Here is a 26,181-nt window from a genome sequence, read left to right on the forward strand (position 1 = left end):
CACACAATCCTGTCTGGTGTTTCCCTGTCATTTTCAATGATAGCTTCATCCACCCTCACCAACCCCCTCCCCCCGAGAGGAAGTACAGCACATTTGACTGTGAGCTTCTCTGTCTCTATCTGGCTGTCCACTATTTTCGTTTTCTTCTAGAGGGTTGGCATTTCACAGCATTTGTTGACCACTAACTCCTCGTGCATGCAATGGCCTAAATATCAAGACACTTGGTCTGCACAGCAGCAATGTCAAATGGTCTACGTATCAGGGTTTACAACTTATACACATTATATCAAGGGGAAGGATAATGCTGTGGCTGATTGCTTCTCATGGACAGCTGTTGAGGTCACACACATACACATTTGGCTGACATTAAGTTCGGGGAAGTTGAGGATTCTCATCTGTGCGGTATCTCAACCAGTCACTCTTGCCTCATCGTGCCCGCAAACTGGAGACAGATTGTTTTCGACTCTATAAGAGGCCTCTGCATCTGGGCCGGAAGGCCTCACAAAAACCGGTTGCACAAAAGTTTGGCACAGCCTCAGAAAGAACGTGCATGATTAGACTGCAGCTTCTCTGGAGTGCCAGCACGCAAAAATTAACCATCATGTTCGGGCACCATTGGCACTTTTTGAGGTCCCTGAGCAACGGTTTGATGATGTCAATGTGGTCCTTGTTGGTCCTCTTCCAGCACCCATGATTTCAGGCACCTTACCATGGTGGACCGTACCACCAGGTGGCCAGAGGTCGTCCCTCCAGCATCGACAGCCGCAGACATGGCTAGAGCGTTCATCATCACGTGGGATGCTTGGTTTGGCACTATTTCCTCTGACTGCGGTACCCACTTCATTTCAGACGTCTGGCCCGCGATAGCCCAGAACCTCGGCATTAGGCCACATCTCACCATAGCGTATCACCCACAATCCAATGGCCTATGAATGCGGTTTCACCGCTCCTTGAAGGTTGCTCTGATGGCTTCCCTGACCAATGAGTGTTGGAATAATCACCTCCCATGGGTTCTGCTGGGGCTCAGAGAACCTGCAGTCATTCATGGCCAAGTTGCAATACGGGCAACTGTTACAAGTGCCAGGTGAATTCATTCCTGCTGCCATGACTGTCTGGCCGGCCTTTCAACGGTGTTCCACTCTCCTCAGTAAATTCGATTTCTTTCCATCTATTCCTACCTCCCATCATCAATGAGGAATACAACACACTTGGGTTCCTGCTGACCTACATTCCTCCTTGTTTGGTTTTGTCCACCATGATGAACACCAACATCCTCTTAGGACCCCTTACAATGGCCTGTTTTGCAATGTGGAACTGGAAGAAAAGACGTTTATCATAGATGATTCCTAAAGCTGAATGTATTTCAGTACATCGCCTTAAACAGGCCTACCAAGATTTGGAGTATTCCACTGCCATGCCGCTGGTGTCACAACACGACCACGAGAGTGTCAACGCACCTTTGGACCAGCCCGAGGCACCTGTGGTTCCTCCACCCATTGAACAGTGGAGCCGGGCAGCTCATCTGAGCTCTAAAATGGCTCACAATGCCAGTTTTAGTGAATTCTGGGAGGGCCTGTTTAGAGTAAAATAATTGAGAGAAAAGTTCATAATTCACAGCCACCAACACTGAGTTGTGGTTTTACATTAAGAGAAGGGTCTAATGTGTTTTCAGTGCACTTTTGTGCTTAGGTTTTGGAGTTCAATAAAACGTGCTACGGATTTCATTAAACATTAGATATCTCACTTGGTTTTATTTGCGAAAATCTACAATACTCAAAGCTGCCTTCAGCTGGTTATCGGTGAAATAGTAAATCCTTTTGCGAAGCTTTTCTACAATGCACAATCACTATTTTTATGTGTTCAGCTGTTTAAAAACTTTTGAAAGAAAGGTAGGAGTATTTACGAAAGCAGTCCGTTTATGACATAAAACCATCTCAAGTTTGTGTTTGGCTTGTGTATCACTACATTAAATAAATGAAGTTCACAGGCTTTTGTGCTCATTACCTATTAAAATTAAGTTTAATCAGAAACAATTCTGTACAAACAGACATTTATTCATTCCACAATATATCCAAGTAATAAAAATCAGTTTTACAAATATTCCCAATTTGTACATAGAAAAAATAAATAGACACATTGTATGAGCCACACATTACCCATATGCCCATTTTGGTTTAACTTTGTATTTAACTGTTCCATAGGTTGTATCAAATTACTGGAGTCAAGTTACTTTAACAGTGTTTTTACAGTCAAACAAGTAATTAAGGTATATTTGGGATATACATTGCTTTATCACAAATATCCTAAAATGTCTAAGGCTTTCTTTTAATGTATTTGTGCAAAATTATGAAACTGTTAAAATACAAATGTGCAAAGACACTTTTGAAACTAAATTAACAGTTCAGTACACAGCCATATTCAAGGTTGTTCATATATTCAAATATCTTTACTTTTTATTGGAGTCATAAAAAGATTTTTGCCCACAAGTACACTTAGAAACTCAAAAGGCACAGGAAAAGATTATTTTGACAATTTACATATGAAAATAATAGTATCAAATGTTAGTCTTTCTCCAATATTAAAATATGTTTTTTTTCAAAATCACTTTAAGGAATTTGAATACAATAAATGTGTGCTTAGTAACAGAAAAATGGAAGAGTACATTTAATATCCTTTATACATTGAAAAAATAATACTTGATAAAGTTAGTCTGTAAAATATTTACATAGATAAAAATAATATTTTAGAAAAGTCAGTAACAGTACCTTAAAACTCAACCTACAAAGAATTTCTCAATGTACAAAATTATTTTCTAAAAGAACTTTACAAAATATTAGCATTCATAGTTGGAGAACTTCATGTGATGAAAGGCCTCTATATCCACTGGTACCTACACAATCAACCTTCAGTCCTTCACTAGATAACTTTCAAAATATTCAAAATACCCAAATTGGTAATATTGGTTAAATTTGTTAATAAAAATCAGTAGTTACTCATTTCATAATTATGAATAAAACTGGATTTTGCAAGTTCATATTGACAGGACAAAAATACTTATCTAATTACCCAGCTTAAAAGTACTGTTCTGTTTTTAAGCTTGTGGTTCAAAAACAGTTCATTGGATTTTGTATTAGTTGGCTTGGAATGATTTGCTCTCTCACATAAAATAAAAAATATCTATTGATAACAATGACATTGGTATGGAATCCATCATTATTGAAATAATTTCCACATACAGAGAGGAAACACTATACAACTATTTTTATTGTAAAGCATGAGAATATAATTGAATTAATCAGAACTACTTTTTCTAATTTCAAAACATTAATAAAAATCAATGTTAGCATTTTCATCCTAGCTTTCAAATAGTCTTCATTATTTACAATTTCTAACAGTTTTACAATTGAGTAACATCTTCTACAACTTGAATTTTGTGAATATTCTCAAATCCAACTGGTCCACTGGTGATTGGTGCATCCAGCTACCATATTTAAACATACCTCCTGGTCATTTCCCCCTTTAGGACAATCCCTTAAAGTCCAAGTCTTTGACCAAACTTTCTCTTTTGGCTTGCATGCCAAATTTTGTTTGGTAGTGTTCCTGCAAAGCTGCTTGGCACATCTTAATATGTGTTGAAGCTATAGATAAAATTTTTCATTTCTACATAATTATTTTCATTTAGATTTGATTTTTACATATTAATCTGAAACAAAGTTGTTCATTTTCTTGGTTTAATATTGCTGAATTTTTGCTCAAGGTGAACGTTATTTGGTTCGTTCTGTGAAATTAGTAATTAAATTAATATTTTGGGACTGATATTATTTCTAAAATTTGTTTCATGTGAAATGTTAAAATGATACTTTACACCAATGTTAATACAAAAAGAGTTAAGCAATAAAAAGTGAAGAATACAAATTTTGACTGACATTCCACAACACAATGCATAGTACTTGAACCAGCACAACTGGGAAGCACTGAAAATACATACACTTACACAGTTTGGGTATGAACTGTTCTGTTTTTACAGGAATCCATAAATAGATTTTGTTCACAAGTCAGAAAATGCACAAAATTACTTAATTTGGAACCATACATCCACATCAACTACACACAAGACCTTAAGAAAGAATAGGTGCTAAAAGTGGAAGAGAGAAAAAAAAACTATACATATATTGGACTTCTGAATTTAATAGAATGGGAGTTTGTTTGGATGTAAGCATGTCAATAAGTCAGGTATTCATTACCTGGGGATAGCCTATAATAGCTTATCTCTCCCAGACAATATTTGTAATTAGTATTCTTATGATAATCTTGATTGAAGTCCTTTGTTTTGTACATCTTGTCCATCAATTATAACACTCTTAACTTGTGAGTAAATTCATGTTCCATGATAATTTAAGTGATTACATATCTCACTTATTGCTTTCAGGAATACGATTAGGATGCCTTAACTTCAATGGCACTTGAGGGAGAAACATCTAGCCAAAAGCTGAAAAAGAAAAAGCTGAAGAATGCAAAGATTGCTTATCAAATTGCTTAAACATAATAATACAAGTAACATTTATTTAAATTAACCCTATTAACTAATATATTTACCAATCCCAGATATTACATATCGCTTCAAGATCATCAGGTATTTTTAAATTGCTTGCAGATTTTTAAAAAGTTAAGAGAAAGTTCATGATAGATCTTTAGTTATGTTTCTGATAGCAGAATGAGCAGATTCCATACAACACAAGTAATGGCTTCCAGGCCTTAGCCCCAGAAGATCCCCAATAAAACTCTGTTCTACAGAACAGAGTCTACTGCTGCTAAATGACAGAAACATAAATAATTTATGATTGCAAGAAAATGTTGTTAACCCTTTGCAATTACCTGGTTTTCTACATTAATTATTCATATAATATTAGTCTGATCTTCATCTAAGACACAACAATAGACAAAAGCATTCAGCTTAAACTAATAACACACAAACAATTGTACTCTTCATGCCCTTATTGGACACATTGCTTAATCACAGTCCAGGCTGGAAAAGTACATTAACCTTTGTATTTAATAACTGGTAGAACCTCCTTTAGCAGCAGTAACCTCACCAAGTGTTTCCTGTAGCTCCTGATCGGACTTGCACAATGGTGAGGTGGAATTTTAGAACATTCCTCCATACAAAACTGTTTCAGTTCATCAACAATTCTGGGATACCTTGCATGAACAACCCTCTTCAGGTCATGCCACAGCATCGTAATTAGTTTGAGATATGGACTCTGACTTGGCCATTTCAAAACACAAATTTTCTTCTTTTTAAACCATTCTCTTGTCTTTCAGATCATTGTTTTGCTGCATCATCCAACATCTATTAAGCTTCAGGTGATGGACCGCTATCTTGACATTCTCCTGTAAAATGTCTTGATACAATTTTAAATTCATTGTTTCCTCAACAATTACAAGCAGTCCAGGCCCTGATGCTCCTTCCACCATGCTTCACAGTTGGGATGAGGTTTTGGTGTTGGTGTGCAGTGCCCTTTTTCCTCCAAACGTAGTGGTGTGCATTTCTGCCAAAAAGTTCAGCTTTTGTCTCATCTGTGCACAGAACATTGTCCCAGAAGTGTTGTGGAAAACTAGGTAGTCTTTTGCATCTTGAGACATGGAGCAATGCGTTTTTTTTTGAAGAGCAGTGGTTTCCTCATTGGTGACATTCTATGAACACCGTTCTTGGTCAGTGTTTTTCTTATTGTGGACACATGAACAGAGACTTTAGCAAGTTCTAGAGATTTCTGCAGGTTTTTCACTGCTACCCTTGAGTGCTTTTTCACCTTCTTCAGTATTGCACTTTGTGATCTTGCTAGGACACCCACTCCTAGGGAGAGTAGCAACAGCACTGAAGACCATAGGACTTTAAGATATAGGAGCAGAATTAGGCCATTTAGTCCATCAAGTCTGCTCCACCATTTCATTAGGCTGATCCAATTTTCCTCTCAGCCCCAATCTCCTGGCTTCTTCCCTATATCCCTTCATGCCTTCACCAATCATGAATCTATCAACCTCTACCTTAAATATACATACAACCTCTACCTTAAATAGACTTGGCCTCCGTAGCTGCCTGTGGCAAAGAATTCCACAGATTCATCACTCTGAATTTTCTTCATTTATAGACAATTTATTTTACTGTGGACGGTTGAACACTCAGGTCTTTAGAAATGCTTTTGTAGCTATTTCCAGCTTCATGCGTCTTCACAATTCTTCTACAGTCCTCTGAAAGTTGTTCTGACTAAGGCATGGTGCACAGAAACAGACCTTTCTTGAAAAGAGCAGGCTCTGTCAGTAACATGACTTTGAGTGTCTTTTTTTATAGGACCGGGTACCTCTATGGCCCACACCTACAATCTCATCTCTTTGATTGAAACACCCTACTTCAAGTAGTTTTTGTAGAAGTATTATCGCAGAGGTTCACATACTTCTTGAATTTAGACTGTGACAGTTTAAATGGTGTACTCAGTAATGACGGGAAGTGTGCATGCGTTGGTCTTGTATACAGCCTGGTACAGCCGTTCCGATCTACTCTTACTTTCTTCTTCTTACTTTTTAATTTACATTTTTTTTTTGTTTTTTTTTCCTCTCACTGTAACACGTCGAAGCTGCACCCTCTCTAACATGCTGGTAGACAGAGTTTTATTTGGGTCTTTTTTAGTGCTGGAAATGGTTACATCTCGACACACAGGACAGAAGCAAGGTCGCATTGTGTATTCCAGAAACCAGCTAATGCCGGCCGATTTAGCGAGCAGAGCGGCGGACACCCCTGTTGAAATCCGGAGGAAAACACACAGAGGATGCAGAGGGGGATCACAAAGTCGAGGAAAGAGAACCGGGTCGAGACAACAGAGACTTATGGAGAAGAGGAGTTCGGTGGGTAATACCGTTCCGGCTGACCGGAAGTGTACTGAGAGCGGTAAGCGTAAAGGAATTGGATGCTTACTGTTCTGGCTAACAACAGATGGTGCAATCCGAGGCATATTACGATCAAGGAACGTGTTTGCAGACTGGATATTTAACTTTTTACTGTTGGACTTCGGCCACATTCCACCGTGATACAACACTTGGCGGCACGTGAGGTCATTCCTGCCTGTGGCCATCGAACGTGCAGCTCCTCCTGTGGAGGGTCAGACATCCTGAGCCAACAGACTGGTCCTGGACTTATTTTCCATCTGGCATAGTTTGCATCTTGTTGTTTGATTGTTGGTGGTTTTTGTATTGCTATATTTATGCTCTATTCTTGGTTGGTGTAGCTGTAACAAAACCAAATTTCCTTCGGGATTAATAAAGTATATCTATCTAAGTAGTACAGTGCGTGTGTGATATTATTTTAGACAAATTGTGTTCATCTATTATTGCGACTTAGATGAAGATCAGACCACATTTTATGAGTAATTAATGCAGAAAACCAGGTCGCAAAGGGGTCACAAACATTTTCTTACAACTGTAGTCGAATAAGAAGAAATGATGCAATACCATACTTTTAACAATTAACCGAAATAGGTTACAACAGAGAAAGTAAGCCGCGCTCAATAGTACTTAAATTCCTTCGACTGAAGAGCAAGGTGGAGATTCTACGAAGGGCCTGGGGGTAAGAAGAGGGTTTTTTTTTGGAACGGGAAGTTAATATACTTCGATCATGATTACCCCCCGGCGGTCCTACAGAAATGGAAGGAATATTCCAAAGCAAAATTAAAGCAAGAAAAGATTAAATTCCAAACCCCATACCCTGCTAAACTGAGGGTATTTTACCAAGAAGGGATACGACTATATCAGACGGTGGAAGAGATGTCTACAGACATGAAGAACGGAGGACTGCACATTAGCATGGTCAAACCAAGGGAAAGTCTGGCTGAGCAGTTACCCCGATCTGCTTGGGAAATAGAAAGAGAACCGAGAAAGCAGGGGACGGGAAGAGGACGAGAGAAGGATATTAGGAAGAGACTTGAGTTCTCCAAGGGCATCCCTCACCTCCTCCAGAAGAGCCATAAGGTTTGGCTAACTTTTAAGAGTGCTGATAAACTAAACGGAGGCAAAAATAGACGGTGATATACATATCTTGACAAATACCTATTACAATGTGGATTTTATATTACTCAATTTTTAAAAATTTATTCATTCATTCCCTTTTCCCCCACCTAAATGAGAAAATATACATCGGAGGAATACACAGGGAAATCATTTCTGTGTAATGGACATACATTGTTTTTACTTACTTTTATAGGTACTGCAGCGGGGGCCCTCAACTCACAAGTAGGAGGGGCTATCCCCTACAGCTAGACGTTTCTTCTAGCTCAACTCAGGGTCATCTAGAGACCCCAACCTTGGAATCACACCTTCATTACCTTTTTTTTATTATTCGCGTTTCTTGGCTCTTATTTGTTCAGGGAGTAGATTGATTAAGTTATATTCTGCCAATTTCAATGATATACTAACAGATAAATACACATGGCTAAGGATTAAGTAAAATTCGTTTCTTTTAATGTCAATGGGCTGTTGAATCCAGTCAAGTGCAGTAAAATTCTATCAAAAATGAAAACAGAACAAGTCCATGTAATATATTTACAGGAAACTCACTTAAGTGATAATGAGCATGGAAAATTAAAGAGAATGGGCCTCATTAATTTGTTTTTCTCCTCATATAAATCAGGTCATAGAAAAGGAGTTGCTATTCTCATCTCAAGCAAGCTAAATGTTGAAAAAGTTTTCAAAATGGGAGATAAGGAGGGCCAATATATTCTGGTAAGGGAGAATATAGATGGAAATCCAGTTATTTTATTGAATATATATGCACCCCCAGGAAGTGATATTAGTTTCTTCCAGAAAATTACTAATATTATGGTAACAGAAACAGAAGGTCTCTTGATATGTGGGGGAGACTTAAATTTACAATTACAACCAAAGTCAGACTCTCCCAATAGAAAAACTTATGAAACAAAATCCTTACATAAGAAAGTTAACACTCTTTTTGAGGATGTTGGTCTAATTGATATATGGAGGGACCTTTTCCCCGACAGAAAGGATTACATTCATTATTCTGTCCCCCATTCCGTATATACAAGAATAGACTATTTCATAACATTTGGAAAAGGTAAAGACAAAATAATCACCTGTGGAATTGGGACAATATATGCAAGTGACCATGCACCTATATATTTATCTGTTGATTTTGACCTACAACCAAAGAATACTATTTGGAAACTAAATTCAAGTCTACTCAATGATCCCTATTTTAAGGAACAAATTAAAAAATAAATTGGTCTTTACTTAGAATTTAATGATAATGGAGAGTTTTCTATGGGATACTCTGAAGGCTGTCTTAAGAGGGAAAATTATAGCGATATCTTCATATAAGAAAAAAAGGAATAAAACATTAGAGGAATTACAAAATAAGCTGAAGGAACTTGGAAAAAAAAACAAAATTGAGTTTGGCACAGGATACACTAGAGGAAAATTTAAAAATCAGTAATGAAATTAATAGTTTGGCTACACAAGAAATTAGAAAAAATTTAATGTGTCTGAAACAGAGACACTATGAACGTGGATCCAAATCTATGAAAATACTGGCGTGGAAACTGAAAAAAGATAGCAGAAAATACGATTCATAGAATTAGGGATCCAAGAACGAAAGTGATAAAAAATAAGCTAAGTGAAATCAAGAAGCTTTTAAAATGTTTTACAAAACTCTATATTCCAAAGTTCCAGAGGGAAGCATAACCCAAATTGACACCTTCCTGAATTCTTTAGAGTTACCTACTTTAAGCAAAGAACAAAATAGAACAATGACTGCTGACATAATTGAAACTGAACTAAAAACTGCAATTAGCAAGTCACCAGGATCAGATGGATATACAGCAGAGTGGGTTAAAGAGTTTAGAAGTGAGTTAATTCCTGTTTTACTCCCCACCCTGAACTGGGCCCTGAGAAAGGCACAAATGCCACCCAGCTGGAAGGAGGCGATAATCTCAGCTGTACCATAAGAAGGCAAGGATAAAATGGAATGTGGGTCATCTAGACCAATATCTGTTCTTAATGCGGATTATAGAATACTTACCTCCATCATGGCCAAACGATTAGAAGAGTTTCTACCCACACTGATACATAATGATCAGACAGGTTTTATACAACAACGCCAAATACAAGACAATATACGAAGGACACTTCACATTATGGATCATATAAAAAATGAAATTGAAGCAATAGTGATAAGCATGGACGCTGAAAAGGCATTTCATTCAGTTAATTGGAATTTTCTCTATAGAGTTTTACATAGATTTGGTCTACTATGACAATTATTAAAACTATACAGGCACTATATGACAATCCTACTGCCAGGATTAAAATCAATGGACATTTATCTAATAGTTTTACCCTAGAAAGGGGCACGAGACAGGGTTGTGCATGGTCACCGCTACTCTTCGCATTATATCTGGAACCATTAGCTCAATACATCAGACAAAATGAAGATATCAGGGGAATTACTATTAAAGGGACAGAGCATATTACACCTGTTACGCAGATGACATTTTGATCTGTCTAGGGCAACCAACACACTCTTAACCTAAATTGATGCAATCCTTTGAACAATATGGCCAATTATCAGGATACAAGATCAACATAGATAAAACCCAACTACTTTCATATAACTATAGCCCACCAAGAGAAATTGAAAGTAGATATTTTTGTGCATGGCAAACAGAGTCCGTCAAATACTTGGGCATCATTAAGCCAAAAGATTTGGCAAAATTATCAGAATGCAATTATCAGCCTATATATAAAAAAATTAAGGAAGATATAACAAGATGGAACCTAATTCCTTTTCTTGGTCTCAGTTCAAGGATTGAATCTATTAAAATGAATATACTGCCCAGACTACTATATCTCTTTCAGACCCTACCAATAGAGATTAACCAAAATCAATTCAATGAATGGAACAAGATGCTATCAAGATATATATGGCAAGGTAAAAGGCCTAGGGTTCGTCTCAAAACTTTGCAATTAGCCAAGGAAAAGGGGAGATGGGGCCTACCTTCTCTTAGAGATTATTATTTTGCAGCACAGTTGAGAGCCGTGATATGCTGGTGCAACCCATCATATGACGCTCAATGGAAAAACATTGAGGACAGGACACTTTCCATCCCCATACAGGCAATTTTGGCTGATAACAATCTACAAAGTTAAATAAATAATATTGGCAACCCGTGGGTGAAATGGACTCTTAAAATATGGAAAACTATTATAAAAGAATATAAACTAGAGAGAGGCATTGCAACTACACAATGAGACATTATAAACTAGAGGGGGGAGAAGATGGCGGCACGACGACAACGTGCGCGGCCATTTCGGTGATGAGTATCTGTTATTTGTCAAGTAGGAGACCGTGCACAATCCTGATTTGATGGAGACGGACGTGAGAGCACAGCAGAACATCTGGAAAACTTCTGAAATGACTGCTTTGCTACCGTTGCTACTGTGTGGTAACCGGAATCTCCGGAGCTGAAGGCCCCGAAATCCTCGGCTTTGTGTGTTTCAGTGGCCGGGGAGAGGTCGAAAGCACTCGGGAGGCTGTATCGGAGAGGCTGCTCAGAAGCTCAGAGTTTTCGGACGGATGGACTCAGTGTTGGCTGTGGTCGGCTGCTTCCAAGGTATCAGCAAGTTGATGGTGCCTGGAGGTTTATGGCAGGGAGTTTCTCCCTTTTGCCGCCTGCTATCGGGGACTCGGGAGTCCATCGACTCGCGACTTTGAGCCTATTTTTTTTTTTACTGTGCCTATGGTTTGTTCTTTACCAAATTATGGTATTGCTTTGCACTGCTGTAACTATTGTTATAATTATGTGGTTTTGTCAGTGTTAGTCTTTGGTCTGTCTCCTTTTCTGTGATATCACTCCGGAGAAACATTGTATCATTTCTTAATGCATGTATGCATTTCTAAATGACAATAAAAGAGGACTGTGTGTTCTCATAATCTAAAAAAAAATTCTTAAATGGTGTGCATATGACTCGGATTTTACGCCGAATAAACTGGATACTAGATTTACGGACTGGACAGCTAAAGGAATAATTGCTATTTGCAATATAATGAAAGAAGGAACACTGTTCAGTTTTGAAATGCTGAAAGAGAAAAACATCAGAAAAACAAGACTTTTACCACTATTTGCAGATGCAACAGTATGTTAATAGGATGGTTAAAAATGTAACCAAGGCAAGTACATGTCTGATAGAGCTATTTAGAAAAGCATATAATTCAGACAACAGTAGTAGAATAATTTCAAGCATGTATAAGGGTTTGTCAAATCTTAAAACACATTCCACTTCATACACTAAAACAAAATGGGAGAAGGAAGGAGGGATAATAATATCTGAGGAAGACTGGATAATAATATGGAGGTATCAATGGAAGTGTACCAGTTCACAGAAATGGAGGGAGCTCGGGTGGAAAAACTTGTTAAGATGTTTTATTACACCCTCTCAGAAATCCCATTATGGGAGTAGTAACCCCACTGTTTGCTGGAGAAATTGTGGAAATCAAAATGCAGACCATTATCATATTTTCTGGGAATGCCCTATTATCAAAGACTATTGGAGTGGGATACATAATGCCCTACAAGACATCTCTAAATGTGAAATATCCTTAGAGAGTAAGACCATATATTTTGGGTATATACCTCAAGAATGGTTGAAAAGAGATAAATATTTAATGAATGTACTGCTGGTGGCCGGTAAAAAGACCCTTACCAGGAAATGGTTATCGCAGGAAAGCCCAACTTCAAATGTATGGATGGAAATTACAATGGACATTTACAAAATAGAGAAGATAACAGCATCTGTTAATCATAAGTTGGAACAATTTGATTCATACTGGGAAAAATGGTTTAATTACATAACACCTCATAGGCCTGATTTTATTCTCACAAGTCAATGAATATTTTGTAAAAAAAAATCACTCCCTACTCTGTACATAGTTTTCTTCTTTCAATTGTTCTTTCTTTCCTCTCCTTTCTATAGGTGTATACCTCAGATAAATATTATGTGGAGATTTGAGACAAATATATGATATATATGTACAGTATCTGAAATACATCTTATGGAAATGTTTGTTTGATGATGAAGTTCAATAGAAATAAATTACAAAAAAAAAGCTGATTTTCTGGCCTTTTACCTTTTCAATACGAAGTTAACTACCCCTTCTATTACATAACCTGCTTCTGTGCCTAGCTAAAAATATACTGACAAAATCTTCATCCACACCCTTACCCTCTTCACACTTAACTAATGGTAAAAAATCTCCTATTTATCATCTTCAATAAAAGAGTTCTTTTAAATTCCCAGTAACAGACTGTTCAACATTTTTTCCCCTTACTTGCTGACCAACATTGAACCCTATTCAATCTCCTTTCCAGCTAGTACCACCACAGAAGAGGCGAGTGATGAACTTCTGGGTTGCCATAACTGGCACCAAAATAGTACTACTAATTTGTAAACACTTAAAATTCCTAGATATACTTACTCCAAATTGAAAGTCAGTCTTCAAAAGGCATGTAATCTATTGCCAGATTTCCTTTCTACCTCTGTAATGACTGATATATTGGGACATGCACTATTCAGTCAATTACAGGCAAAAATATCAACTCAACACATACAAAATACTGGAGGAATCATCGGCGTTTTGGGCTGAGGGTTGGAAAGGGGAAAGATGCCAGAATAAAAGTGGGGGGTGGGGTGGAAGAGGACTAGCTAGAAGGTGATAGGTGAAGCCAAGTGGATGGGAAAGGTAAAGGGCATAAAGGGTATTTGGACGGGCACTAGGGGGAGGTGATAGGCAGGTGAAGAGAAGTGGTTAGAGGCCAGAGTGGGAACTGGGGTGGGCCGGGGGGAAGAGAGATTTTTTTTAAACCAGGAGAAATCAATGTTCATGCTATCATACTGGATACTACCTAGATGGAATATGAGGTATTGTTACTCGCCCGAGAGCGATGGCAAACGAGGAAGTCACGGACTGACCAACATATTAGAATGGGAATGGGGATAGGAATTAAAATGGTTGGCCAATGGGAAATTCCACTTTTTGCAGTTGGAGCTGAAGTGCTTGACAAAGCAGTCCCCCAATTTACGTCGGGTGCCATCAATGTAAAAGGGGCCGCATTGAGAGCACCAGACACAACAGACAACCTCAAAAGTAGCTCTTGAGCATTTTTAAACAGAAGACTTCAGAACAACATTGAAAGAGTATGCATACACTCAAGGTGAGAAGACAGATTTTGATAAAATTGCTTTTTTTTTATCCAAAGCTGTCTTGTGATTTGGAACTGACCTCAGCTCTCAATGGCTGGATTTCTAGGTACACATAATAAAATACAAAGTTTTGAACTTTGTTTAATATACTAGACATTAAAAATTGCATTTACATTGGTAAAATTGGCTTGCTTTAGGTCCACTGATTTCAATGGGGATTTTAGGGCAGGTGGAATAGAAAGGGGTAGCAAATTTATTTATTTTAAATTTTTGGTTTGCTTAAAACCTTTTATTATTTGCATATTTAAAAATATTTTTAGTTATCTTATTTGTTTGAACTCTCTCCCAATTTTGACAATCATTACAGGTGGGACTGGGTTTTATCTGCTGAAGACTTCTTGGGAAAATTCAAGAAAGGAGATTTATTCACTGTGCTGCTTCTGGTTAGGACATGTCTAGATGCTTCAGGCTTCCAAGACAAGTCGACTACATCCAAGCATAAGGCAAATGTTTGTGGCAAGCATACCCAATGCAATTTGACTTCCAATTCAACAGATCTGTAGCAGATGCAATCTCAGTAGTTTTCCACTTGGCTTTTGGACCATCTGGATAATAGCAATACATATGTCAACTTGCAGCTCATTGATTATAACTGAGCATTCTACACGATTCTCAACCCCCAATTAACAACGTCCCTCTGCAACTGGATCTCTGACTTCCTCACTGGGAGACCAGAGTCAGAGCAGATCAGTAATAACATCTCCTTCTTGCTGACAATCAACACAGGATGTGTGCTTAGCCTACTGTTCTGCTGTCTCTACAGTGTGGTAAAGCCATCTGTAAATTCGCCTATGTTGGTAAAATTTCAGATGGTGACGAGGCATACAGAAGTGAGAAAGATTGGCTGGTTGAATGGTGTTGCTGGAACAATCTTGCATTCATTATTAGCATGTCCAATGAACTGATTCTGGAAGGGGAAGTCAAGAGAACATACAACAGTCCTCACTGATGGGTCAACAGTTGATAATTGAGTAGCTTCAAGTGCCTAGGCATCAAATCAGAGGATCCATCTGGTCTGAAGATATCGATGCAATCACGAAAGTCACATCAGTGGCTATACATCAGGAGTTGGAGGACATTTGGTATGTCGTCAAACACTCTAGCAAATTTCTAGAGATGTGCTATGCAGAGCATTCTGACAACCACCACATTGTATGGAAGCTCTGATGCACATGAACCACAGAGGGTTATACACTCAGCCAGCTCCATCATGGGCACATGCCTCCCCACCATCAAGGACATCTTCAAACGGTGGTGGCTCAACAAAGTAGCATCCATCATTAAAGAAAATCACCATTTGGAACAAGCCTTATTCTCATTACTACCAGCAGGTAGGCAGGTTCCTACCTGAAGACTGACAACGTTTTCTCCTCTGCAATCAGATTTCTGAATGTCTATGAACACTACCTCACTATTCCCCTTTTGCACTATTTACTCTTTTTTTGTAATTTATGGTAATTTTCTGTCTTACCCCAATTTTCAAGACTTTGCTCTCTAATCCTTTACTCCCAAAATAATAGTGGCTGTTTTCTCTTCAAATCTTGACAAGTGTAACAAAATTCTGCCTTATCCTCAGCCTTTTACATTCCAAGGACTGTAGATCAACTTTGCTTACTACTTCCTCTAAATCAAACCCTTGAGTCCAAAGACTGGCATGTCAACACTTAATTACCTCTGGGACAAACTGATCACAGTACACTAAGCTGCATCTGGACATTTCACTCCTCCAGCATCAACATCTATTTCCTCACCTTTGGGTCTACTGTTTTTAGCTTGTCACCATCTAGGTGAGCTCTTTTTTAAAAAAAAAGATTCAAAGTGCCTGGACTCCAAGATCCTTCCTTGCTTTTTCTTTGAGATGATCCTTAAAACCCATTATGACTTTGTATGGGATTGTCGCATTCAATGTACCAAAGATTTCCCATAATAAAATCATGACTTTTATACACAATTCTTTTGAAAATCCTGGAAGGTGCACACAACAAAGGGGGGGGCAGAGAAGCAACTATGGGATTGCTTCAAGTTGGTGGACTAGGCCATGATTCATCTCTGGATCTGAATGAATACACCATAGTTATCACAGACTTTATTAAAACAGTTGTAGATGAGTGTGTAACCAAAGTATTCAGAATCTTCCCCAATCAGAACTCCAGGATGAACCATGAGATCCGCAATCTACTGAGATCCCCATTAGAACATTTAAGTCTGATGACCAAGAATGTTCGAAGAGGTTCAGGTACTATCTCTGGAAAGCCACTTCAGGGGGGAAGTGGCTAAACATGAATCAATGAAGGATGCTTGACAGTTGTAGCAGAGCTTGAATATAATCACCTCTTATAAAGTTAAATCAATCAAAACAAGTGACAATAGGGCCTCTCTCGCAGACAAGCTCAATGCTTTCAATGCTTGCTTTGATCAACAAAACAGGGAGGAAACACCAGGGACTCCCACAGCCTCCGATGATCCTGTGATTTCAGTCTCTGAGGCCGATGTACGAGCACCCTTGGGGAGGGTGAACCCACGAAAAGCATCTGGCCCAGATGGGGTAACTGGCCAAATACTAAAGACCTGCACTGATTAACTAGCTGGAGTATTCACTGAGATCTTTATCCTCTTGATTTGGCAGATTGAGGTACCCACCTTCTTCAAGCAGGGTTCAATTATACCAGTGCTCATGAAAAGCATGATGACCTGTCACAATGACTATCGCCCAGTAGCACTTGCATCCAGAGCGATGAAGTGCTTTGAGAGGTTGGAGATGAAACATATCAACTCCTACCTCAGAAGTGCCTTAGACCCACTCCAATTTACCTACCAGAGCAACAAGTCTACAGCAGATGCCACTTCATTGGCCTGGAACATCTGGACAGCGAAGATGCATACATCAGGATTGTCTTCATCGGCTACAGTTCAGCATTTAATATCATCATCCCCTCAAAACTAATCCATAAGCTCTAAGAACTTGGCCTCAATACCACCTTGTGCAATTAGATCCTCGATTTCTTCATTTGCAGACACCAGTCAGTTTGGATTGGCAACAACATCTCTTCCACAATTTCCAACAGCACAGTTGCACCACATTTCGGTGTGCTTAGCTCCCATCTCTACTCACTTTACTCTTATGATTGCATAGCTAAGCACTGCTTCAGTTTCTATATTCAAGTTTGCTTATGACACCACTGTCGTAAGCCAGTGGTCCCCAACATGGAAACAATATGATATAGCGATATGAAACGATACGAGTCAGCTGCACCTTTCCTCATTCCCTGTCACGCACTGTTGAACTTGAACACCTGCCCCCCCCCCCCCCCCCATCGGCTGATCCGCAAAAATATCGTCAATATTAAACCGGTCCGCAGTGCAAAAAAGGTTGGGGACCCCTGTCGTAAGCCTATCAAAGGTGCTGATGAATCAACGTCTAGGGGAGAGACTGAAATTCAGGTTGACTGGTGCCATAACAACCTCTTACTCGAGGTCAGAAAGACCAATGAGTGATCATTGACTTCAGGAGAAGGAAACCAGAGGTCTATGAGCCAGTCCTTGTCAGAACAGCAGAGGTGGAGAGGATCAGCAAATTTAAAATTCCTCAGTGCTATTATTTCAGAGAACCTGTCCTAGGACCAGCATGCAAGTGCAATTACAAAGAAAACATGGTAGCACTTTTACTTCCAGCACAACATCTGAAACTTTAACAAACTTCTATAGATGTGTGGTGGTGAGTATTTTGATTGGCTGCATTATAGCTTGGTTTGGAAACACCAATGCCCTTGAATGGAAAATCCTACAAAAAGTAGTGGATATGACCCAGTACATCATGAGTAAACAATAACCCCCCACCCCCGCACCACTGAGCACATCTACATAAAATGCTGTCTCAAGAAAGTAACATCCAGCATCAGAGGCCCCCACCACTCAGACATGCTGTTTTCTCACTGCTGCCATCAGGAAGAAGATACATGAATCTCAGGATTTGTACCACCAGGTTCAGACAGTTACTACCCTTCATCCATCAGGCTCTTGAACCAAAGGGGGATAACTTCACTTACCCCATCACTGAAATGTCTCCACAATCAATGGACTCACTTCATGCTCAACAAGTATTGTTCATTTATTTATTATTATTATTTCTTTCTTTTTGCATTTGCGCAGTATTTTTTGCACACTGGTTAAATGCCTAAGTTGGTCCTTCTGGTGATTCTGTTATGGGCATTATCCTATAGATTAATTGAGTATGCCTGCAGAACATGAATTTCAAGGTTGTATATGGTGACATACAAGTACAATAAATTTACTTTGAACTTTGAAGTTCCTTGTACCTTGACTGCCATATTTGAAATATACATCTTGAAGATCATTTATTCATAATTAATCGATTTTGTAAAGTTTATACTGTCTTGGCGCACTTTAATGAAATAATAGATTATCATCGGGATGGAGTCACCTTTTGAAAGGATAACAATCAAGTTATATAAACAACGAAAATGGCAATTTGAGAGTCAACTGAAAGAAAATGAGCATTGACATTTCCTGCACAATTTTCAGCAAGTCATGTCGTACACAAGCAACTCACCTTGAAAAGGATCACCACACAGATTCATTAGCTTTCATGTCCGCAAAGTAGAGTTTAGGTCTCTCGTGATATTTGACTCTGTAAGTATCGGTCATACAACCATCCACAGAAAAATAAGTCGTCGGAGCAACTGGCTTCGCTAATCCTACTGAAGCAGTATTTGCTTCAAGCTTTGCAGATTTTTCAGGCAAATTTGCAGCTCTATTATGTAAGAACTCATGATCAGAGATATCTGCAGGACTCAAAGCTGGCTCTTGAATAATGGCTTGAGGCACCTCATTCAGAGGTACAACTGAAGCATCCATAAACCTCGATTTTACATTTGCAGTCACTTCAGACAGAACTGGATTCTCTTTCTGCTCCTTTAGTACATTTACTTGCCTAAAATTTAAGGCATTGCTATCTAAATTAGATCGGATTCTCCGATTATACTTCTTTGGAGGTAGAGGTGGTGGTGAGGACCTTATGTTATGCACAGTTTCCAGGACATTCTCTTTTGTTTCAAAACAGTGGTGAGAACTTAGTCCTCCAGACTGCATACGTTGATTGGAGAGAGAATTTTCAGACATACTTTCTACTGGATGTAAATGTACCAGTGAAACAGGAGGTAATATTGCTGTGTTTACCTCAACTTGCTGAGAATTGGAAGACAACACATGAACAGTGGAATCAGTGTCTTGCAAATTATAATTTTCTCTGTTAGAAACTAATGAAGCCTTCTTGAAGTCTTCAGATGGAAATTCACAAGGATCTGGTAACACAGACATAGCATCAACTTTGGAGTTCACTGAACATTTGGGAGCAGATTTGTCTGTGAAGGATTGTTTCAGTTGTGTTTGTGGATGATATTCATTATCTTTATAAGGCTTGTTGTCCTGCAAGTTTATTCCAGGTGATTCCTGGAATCTAGGATTTTGCGAGGGGATGGAAGCAGCTTTTCTGGCTCTTTCAAAAGAAGGTGAAGATGAAGCTTGGCTTTTATCAAAATGTGATCTAAAACATGAAAAGAAGGTTACAAATCAAATTGAATTTCTGCTCAAGTATGCTCAAATACGACAAAACAATCAGGTTATTGAAAGTGCAAAGAACTTTTATACAAATTTACTGCAATAACCAGTTAGTTACCTTTGTATATTAGGTTTATGAAAAGTCTTGTCTCGTGGTTTGTACTCATTTTCTTGAAGATTGGCTACAAGTGAAAGGGGACAAAGGTTACTTTGTCAGTTTACAACATTATTGCAAGTTGAAATAGCTTACCATTCATATGGTGCAGCATGATGAAAAACTTACAATTATCCATTTGCAAACATTTTATAAACAATAACAATCCTTTTAAATAATAGAAGGAAATACATTGTTGTACATCACTTCACAGATATGCTCACCAATGTTATATAGTATATAGCTGAATGTGGTGTGAATGGATGACAATTTTTAAAACAAAAACATAAATAATTCTTCTCAGAAATTAAGCAATTAATGACATACTCCAGATGGAAATAAATATTTACCTCAGTAGATTACTCTTTAGTCTATTTAACCCATGCTGCAAGTGGGCTTGTTTGGATGTTGTCTTTACCTAAAATATTTTCCCTGTGTCTCCCTCGGGAAACACCTTACTTTCCAACTTTGATCCAATTACTTTTTAGACTTTCATTTTTCAATTACAGAGCCTTGAAAAAATATTCAACTCCACAATTATTTTCACATTTTGCTGTCTCATTTTATAAATTTAAAATACATTGAAGTAGGATTTTTGAGTTAATATACAAAACAGTGTGCATCAAGTCAAATCAAAAGAAAAATTTCAAAACTTGTCAACAATTTACTAAAACTTAAAACCCAAAATTGTGAGGCTGAAAAAGTATTCATCCCCTTTGTAATTACTACACTAACTTTCCTCCAGTGCAATATACAGTATTATCTTCCCAACTCATCCAATTTGTTGATGTAGAAAATTGGATGATCACCTGTTTTCAATGAATTCATAAGAATAATTACTCCTCTGTGTAAGGTCCAACAGTATAGTAGATTTTCAAAAGCTTTCACCACAAGTCAAGAAAATGATAATAGAGAAGCACAAATCTGGGGAAGGGTACAAGTTCATCTCAAAGGCACTGAACATACCTCAGAGTCCTAGGTCAGGCCATCCCTCTAAGAATGGCACTTGTAAGAGAGGCTATTGTGCCATCAACAGTCACTTTGAGTGAGCTGAGAAGTTAGTGATTGCAGCTGGAGATGAAGTTCATGGCTTTACAATCTCTAAAGCCTTGCACAAAAAGGGTATGTATGGAAGAGTGGTAAGGAAGAAGCCCTAGCTTAAAAAAAAGAGCACATCTTTTCCCGTAATGACTTAGCAAAGCTTCATTTAGAAGATACTTTAAAGATGTGGGAGAGGGTCTTGTGGTTGGATGAGACTAAAGCGCAACTTTTTTGATCACAACACTAAGCAGTACATGCAGCAGAAATCTAATACTGCACATCAGCCAGGTAACACCATCCCTATTGTAAAGTATGGTGGAGGTAACATCAAACTATGGGGATGCTTTTGAGCAGCAGGGACTGGAAATCTGCTGAGATAAATGCTGCTAAATACAGAAAGAACATGGTTAAAAACCTACTAGCCTCTGCCAGAAAGCTTACACTGGGGAGGAAGTTCACTTTTCAAGACAACAACCAAAGCACACCGCCAGAGCAACCATGGAGTGGCTTCAAATGAGGAAAATTGATATCCTCGAGTTGCCCAGAGTCCTGACCTTCACTCAGTCGACCTCAAGACTGCTGTCCACCACTGCTCCCCAACAAACCTGGCACAGCTTGAGAAATTTTACAAGGGGGAAACAGGTAAATCTTGCTCCATCATGTTATGCAAAACTAATGGAGTCTTATCTGAAAAGACTACTGACTATGATAGCTGCTGAAAGGTGGTTCAACTAAGTACCAAGCAAAGGTGGTTCAACTAAGTACCAACATTTTTGAACTGCTGACATTTCAGTTTTTGAATTTTTAGTTTTTCATGCTTTACAATTTTCTGTTTTTTTGGGCTCTGCTGTGAAAAAAGGAACAAATAAAAATTCTCCGTTAAATTGATCAAAATCCTAGCTGTAATACTCGTTTATGTGAACAAAGGAATGTGGGATTAATAATTTTTAAGGCACTGTATATATAGCCATTTTGTAAGGTTTCACAAGTTTAGCAACCTTTGATGCATGCCAAAGCATTATTTCAAGAGAAGTCCAGAAAAATTAGCAGGGGAGCAGGACATACAGTAGATCTACAGGTGAAGAGAGACACAGTAAAATACAAAAAAAAATCATTTTAGGAAGCAGAGCAGACACAGGTTTTAATGCAAGGATCATGGTGGGTGAGGCAGATGAATGGGGACCATTGATTAACACATGGGAATCTACACTGTGGCCACTTTATTAGGTACCTATACAGTACCTAATAAAGTGGACACTGAGTGTACATTCATAGTCTTTTGCTGCTGTAGCCCATCAACTTCAAGGTTTAATGTGTTGTGCATTCAGAAATACTATACTCTTCTGCACAACACTGTTGCAACACGCGGTCATTTAAGGTACTGTCACCTTCCTGTCAGCTTGAACCATTCGGACCATTCTATTCTGACCTCTCTAATTGAAAGGATGTTTTCGCCCACAGAACTGTTACTCACTGCATTTTTTTTTTGTTTTTAGCACTACTGTCTATAAAGTCTAGAAACTGTTATGAGTGAAAATCCCATGAGATCAGCAGCTTCTGAGATACTCAAACCACCCCGTCTGCCACCAACAATCATTCTACAATCAAAGTCACTTAGATCATATTTCTTCCTCATTCCAATGTTTGGTCTGAACAAAAAGTGAACCTCTTGAGCATGCCTGCATACTTTTAAGTATTGAGTTGCAGCCACATTATTGGCTGATTAAATATTTGGATCAACAAGGTGTACAAAATGTAGTTAATAAAGTGGCCACTAAGTATATCATTGATAGCACAAAGATGTGGTGGGTGGAAGGGCAGGACTGGCAACTCAACATTCCAGAATAGAGAAGCTTCAGGTATTTGATAGGTGAGGAAGCAAAGTAAGGGCTTTACAGTATTGATTAAGAAGACTGTCACCCCATTGCTAAGGATGGATGTTCATGACGACTCTTTATTCAAGGCCATATATATAGAGCTTAGAACAAAATGGATAATCACTTTATCAAATGCTTGCCAAATCAGCAGCAGAGAAGATGTGCAAGCAAAGCACAGAGGTACAACAGGAATGGGATTCTTACAGAGTGAATGTCAACTTCCTCCATATTAACTGGAATTGCCTTGGGTAGCGTGGAAGAGGTGCAGTTTTTCAAAAATGCATTCATGAGAACTTTTTGAACTAGCTCTGTTGTTAGTCTTGCTAGAGGAGATGCACTACAGGGCTCAATTTTAGGGAATGAAACCATGCAAGAAGTCAAAGTGTCCACGAGTAAACTATCTGGGGATAGATTGATTTTCAAGGTAGTTAGAAGAAAGATAAAAGTAGTCTGAAAATTAAGGTCTTGAATTAGGGGAACACCAATTTCAAGACACTAAGACCTGGCAAAACACTATGCCCAACTGCTTACTAGTAAATCTAAATCCAACAATAAAAAGTCATTTTAAGCCAAACAGGGAGAGTTCAAGGCCAACACATATGTGTAAGGGAAAAGGCAAGGAAGACAAGTCGAGGGACATCATGACTTTGCTGAACAAAAACAAGAATGCCTATTGCATATTTACATACACATGTAGGGCATTTTCATCGGAGGGTGGGGTAAAGACAAACCAGGTGAGGTGGAGTAAAAGGATTATTATTTAAAAGAAATTGGGAAGGCAAATGGGGGCATAAGATAAGTTTACTGCAGATAATATTAAGGAAGATCTCATTTTATAAGTATCATATGAGCACACGGATAACCAAATAAAGAACAAAACCCTACTTAGAATGAAAGAGGCAATCAGTGTGTGCGTAAGAGGACGCGAGTGAGATGTTGAATGTATTCAGTTAAGGGAGGAAGACATTATAGTTACAAATTCCAGGGATGATAACGGGATGGGATATTTTACAGCACGTCAACATAAAAGAGGATTATTATATGTTCTAATAGGCAAAGAGGTGTATAAATGCTATGGGCCTAATGTGGTTGCTGGGGCCCTGACAAGAGATTTTTAAATCTTTACTGGTTATAGACAAGTTGCCAGATCGAGGAGTCAAACGTGAAATGGTAGAGAACTTGGGAAGGTAGGGATAGTCAGCATGGATTTATTGGTGTGTGATCCTGTCCAAACTGATATTGACATGGACATTGTAGTTGATGTAAGCCCTTTGACATGGAAGACTGATCCAAAAGACGAGCACACAAGGGATCCAAGGCAATATCCTTCTGCAGTTCCAGCACATTTTATTACCCATTTCTATATCTGCCTCATTAAAGTACTTTATTAATCCTTCTAAACATTTAATTTATAATACATTATAATGTGCCTATATAAAATCCATTGTCTTCTCTTAAACTGGCAGGATTCAAAGACATCAGTTTAAAAATACAAATTCTTATTGCAATATTTTAAAGAAAATGTACTGGGAGGATGTGCAATGTTAAATATTTAGCACACCTTTAGTGACTGGAAAAGTGATAGTGGGTGTGGACACGTAAATTGGAAAACCATCAATCACTTATTTTTCTAATACTGATCCACATATTTGTCAATCTGATATCCTGGACTTAATATCAATTTTGCAGTAAATTTGGTATGATAACCAAATCTTAATAACAAACAAAATATTAGCAAGTAACTGCAAACAAAATGAAATTATCTTTAATTTCTCTCTGAAACAATTCACTGTCCTGTAGGCTTCAAGGCAGCCTCCATCATTCTGGTGCCCAAGAGAGCAACAAGAATTGGCCTAAATTATATCATCCAGTGGCACTGAGTTCAACAATCATGAAGTGCTTTGAGAAGATGGTAATGGATCATATAAAATACCATCTTCCAGTTCGTCGATTGCTCAAACTGGTTCACTGATGATGACATAGCCTTTGGTCCTCCACTCAGTCTTGTCTCACCTAGAAAATGAAGCCTCATATGCCAGGATGTTGCTCTTTGACCAGCTTGGTGTTTAAAAATGATCATCCTTCACAGGCTGGTGAGTAAACTATCCTCAGTGGGGCTCAAAGCCCCTCTCTGTAAATAAATCTTGGACTTCTTAACGGAAACACTCCAGTCAGTCCGAGTTGGCAGAGGCATTGAGCTCTATCACATTGAGCACTGGTGCTCCTCAGGGCTAAGTGCTCTGTCCACTGCTGTTCATGTTGCTGAGTCATGCCCACATTGCTAGAGTCAGCTTAAACTGCATCACCAAGGTGGCTGATGATTAACCTCATCAGCAACAATGATAAGTCTGCATACAGAGGAGGTGAGAGGATTGTCAGTTGGTGCAAAAACAACAAACTGCATTTCAACATGGACAAAAGGGATGACTGTGGAATTCAGGAAGGCACAGGTCAACCATTCTTCATTGCAGACCAATGGCTCTGCCATGGAGTGAGTGAAAAGCACAAGTTCCTTGGTATGCACATAATGGGAGATGCAACCTGGACTTACAATACTTCCTCACTAGTCAAGAAGGCACAGCAGCATCTACACTTTCTGGAGACTGAGACATGCAAGGCTTCCTGTCTCCATTCTAACAACTTTCTACAGGAGCACCATCAAGAGTCTGGCTGCATCACGTGCAATGGAAACCGCAAAACATCAGACCACAAGACCCTACAGAGGTCAGCAAAAACTGCTAAGAGGATCACCAGGGTCTTCCTCCCTACTGTTTGTGACATTTACCTGAAGCGTTACAGATAAAGGGCTTAAAGCATTGTTGAAGATCCCTACCACCAATCCCACAATCTCTTTGAGCCACTACCATCAGAAAAGAGGTACAGATGCAGCAGGACTAGGACTGTCAGTCTGGGTAACAGCTTCTTCCCTCAGACTGTGAGACTAATGAATACCCTACCACCAGCAAGGTCTCGTCACTAGGCCAGTAAGCTGTCCACTGTTTACCTGAGCTGCACACTACATTTTGAATTATATTTTAGTCACTTATTTATGGTGTAAGCGCTGAATGTGATATATGTGCACTATGATCTAGAAGAATGTTGTTTCGTTTGATTGTATATGTGTAGTCAGAAGACAATAAACTTGAACTCATGAAAACAAAATGGATTTATCAATCTGGACATGGGAACATAGCAATTGTTTAATACAGCCTT

General features: G+C 38.6%; 1 protein-coding gene across 2 annotated transcripts in view; it reads right to left on the minus strand.

Moving 5' to 3' along the window:
• Positions 1-2,000: 2,000 nt before the first annotated feature.
• The window catches only part of LOC134344183 (inactive ubiquitin carboxyl-terminal hydrolase 53-like), a 150,150-nt gene continuing 125,969 nt past the window's right edge, over positions 2,001-26,181 (minus strand). The window contains exons 14-16 of one of the 2 annotated variants that reach the window (XM_063043561.1): positions 20,015-20,078; positions 18,890-19,882; positions 2,001-4,489 (exon numbers count right to left, since the gene is read on the minus strand). In XM_063043561.1, the coding sequence (XP_062899631.1) occupies positions 18,901-19,882; positions 20,015-20,078 (1,046 nt within the window). In that variant the 3' untranslated portion in view covers positions 2,001-4,489; positions 18,890-18,900. Of the gene's footprint in view, positions 4,505-18,889; positions 19,883-20,014; positions 20,079-26,181 lie in introns of both variants that reach the window. The other variant, XM_063043560.1, reaches the window with a different exon arrangement.

The sequence above is a fragment of the Mobula hypostoma genome, chromosome 3 (genome assembly GCF_963921235.1).
Source record: "Mobula hypostoma chromosome 3, sMobHyp1.1, whole genome shotgun sequence".
NCBI lineage: Eukaryota > Metazoa > Chordata > Chondrichthyes > Myliobatiformes > Myliobatidae > Mobula > Mobula hypostoma.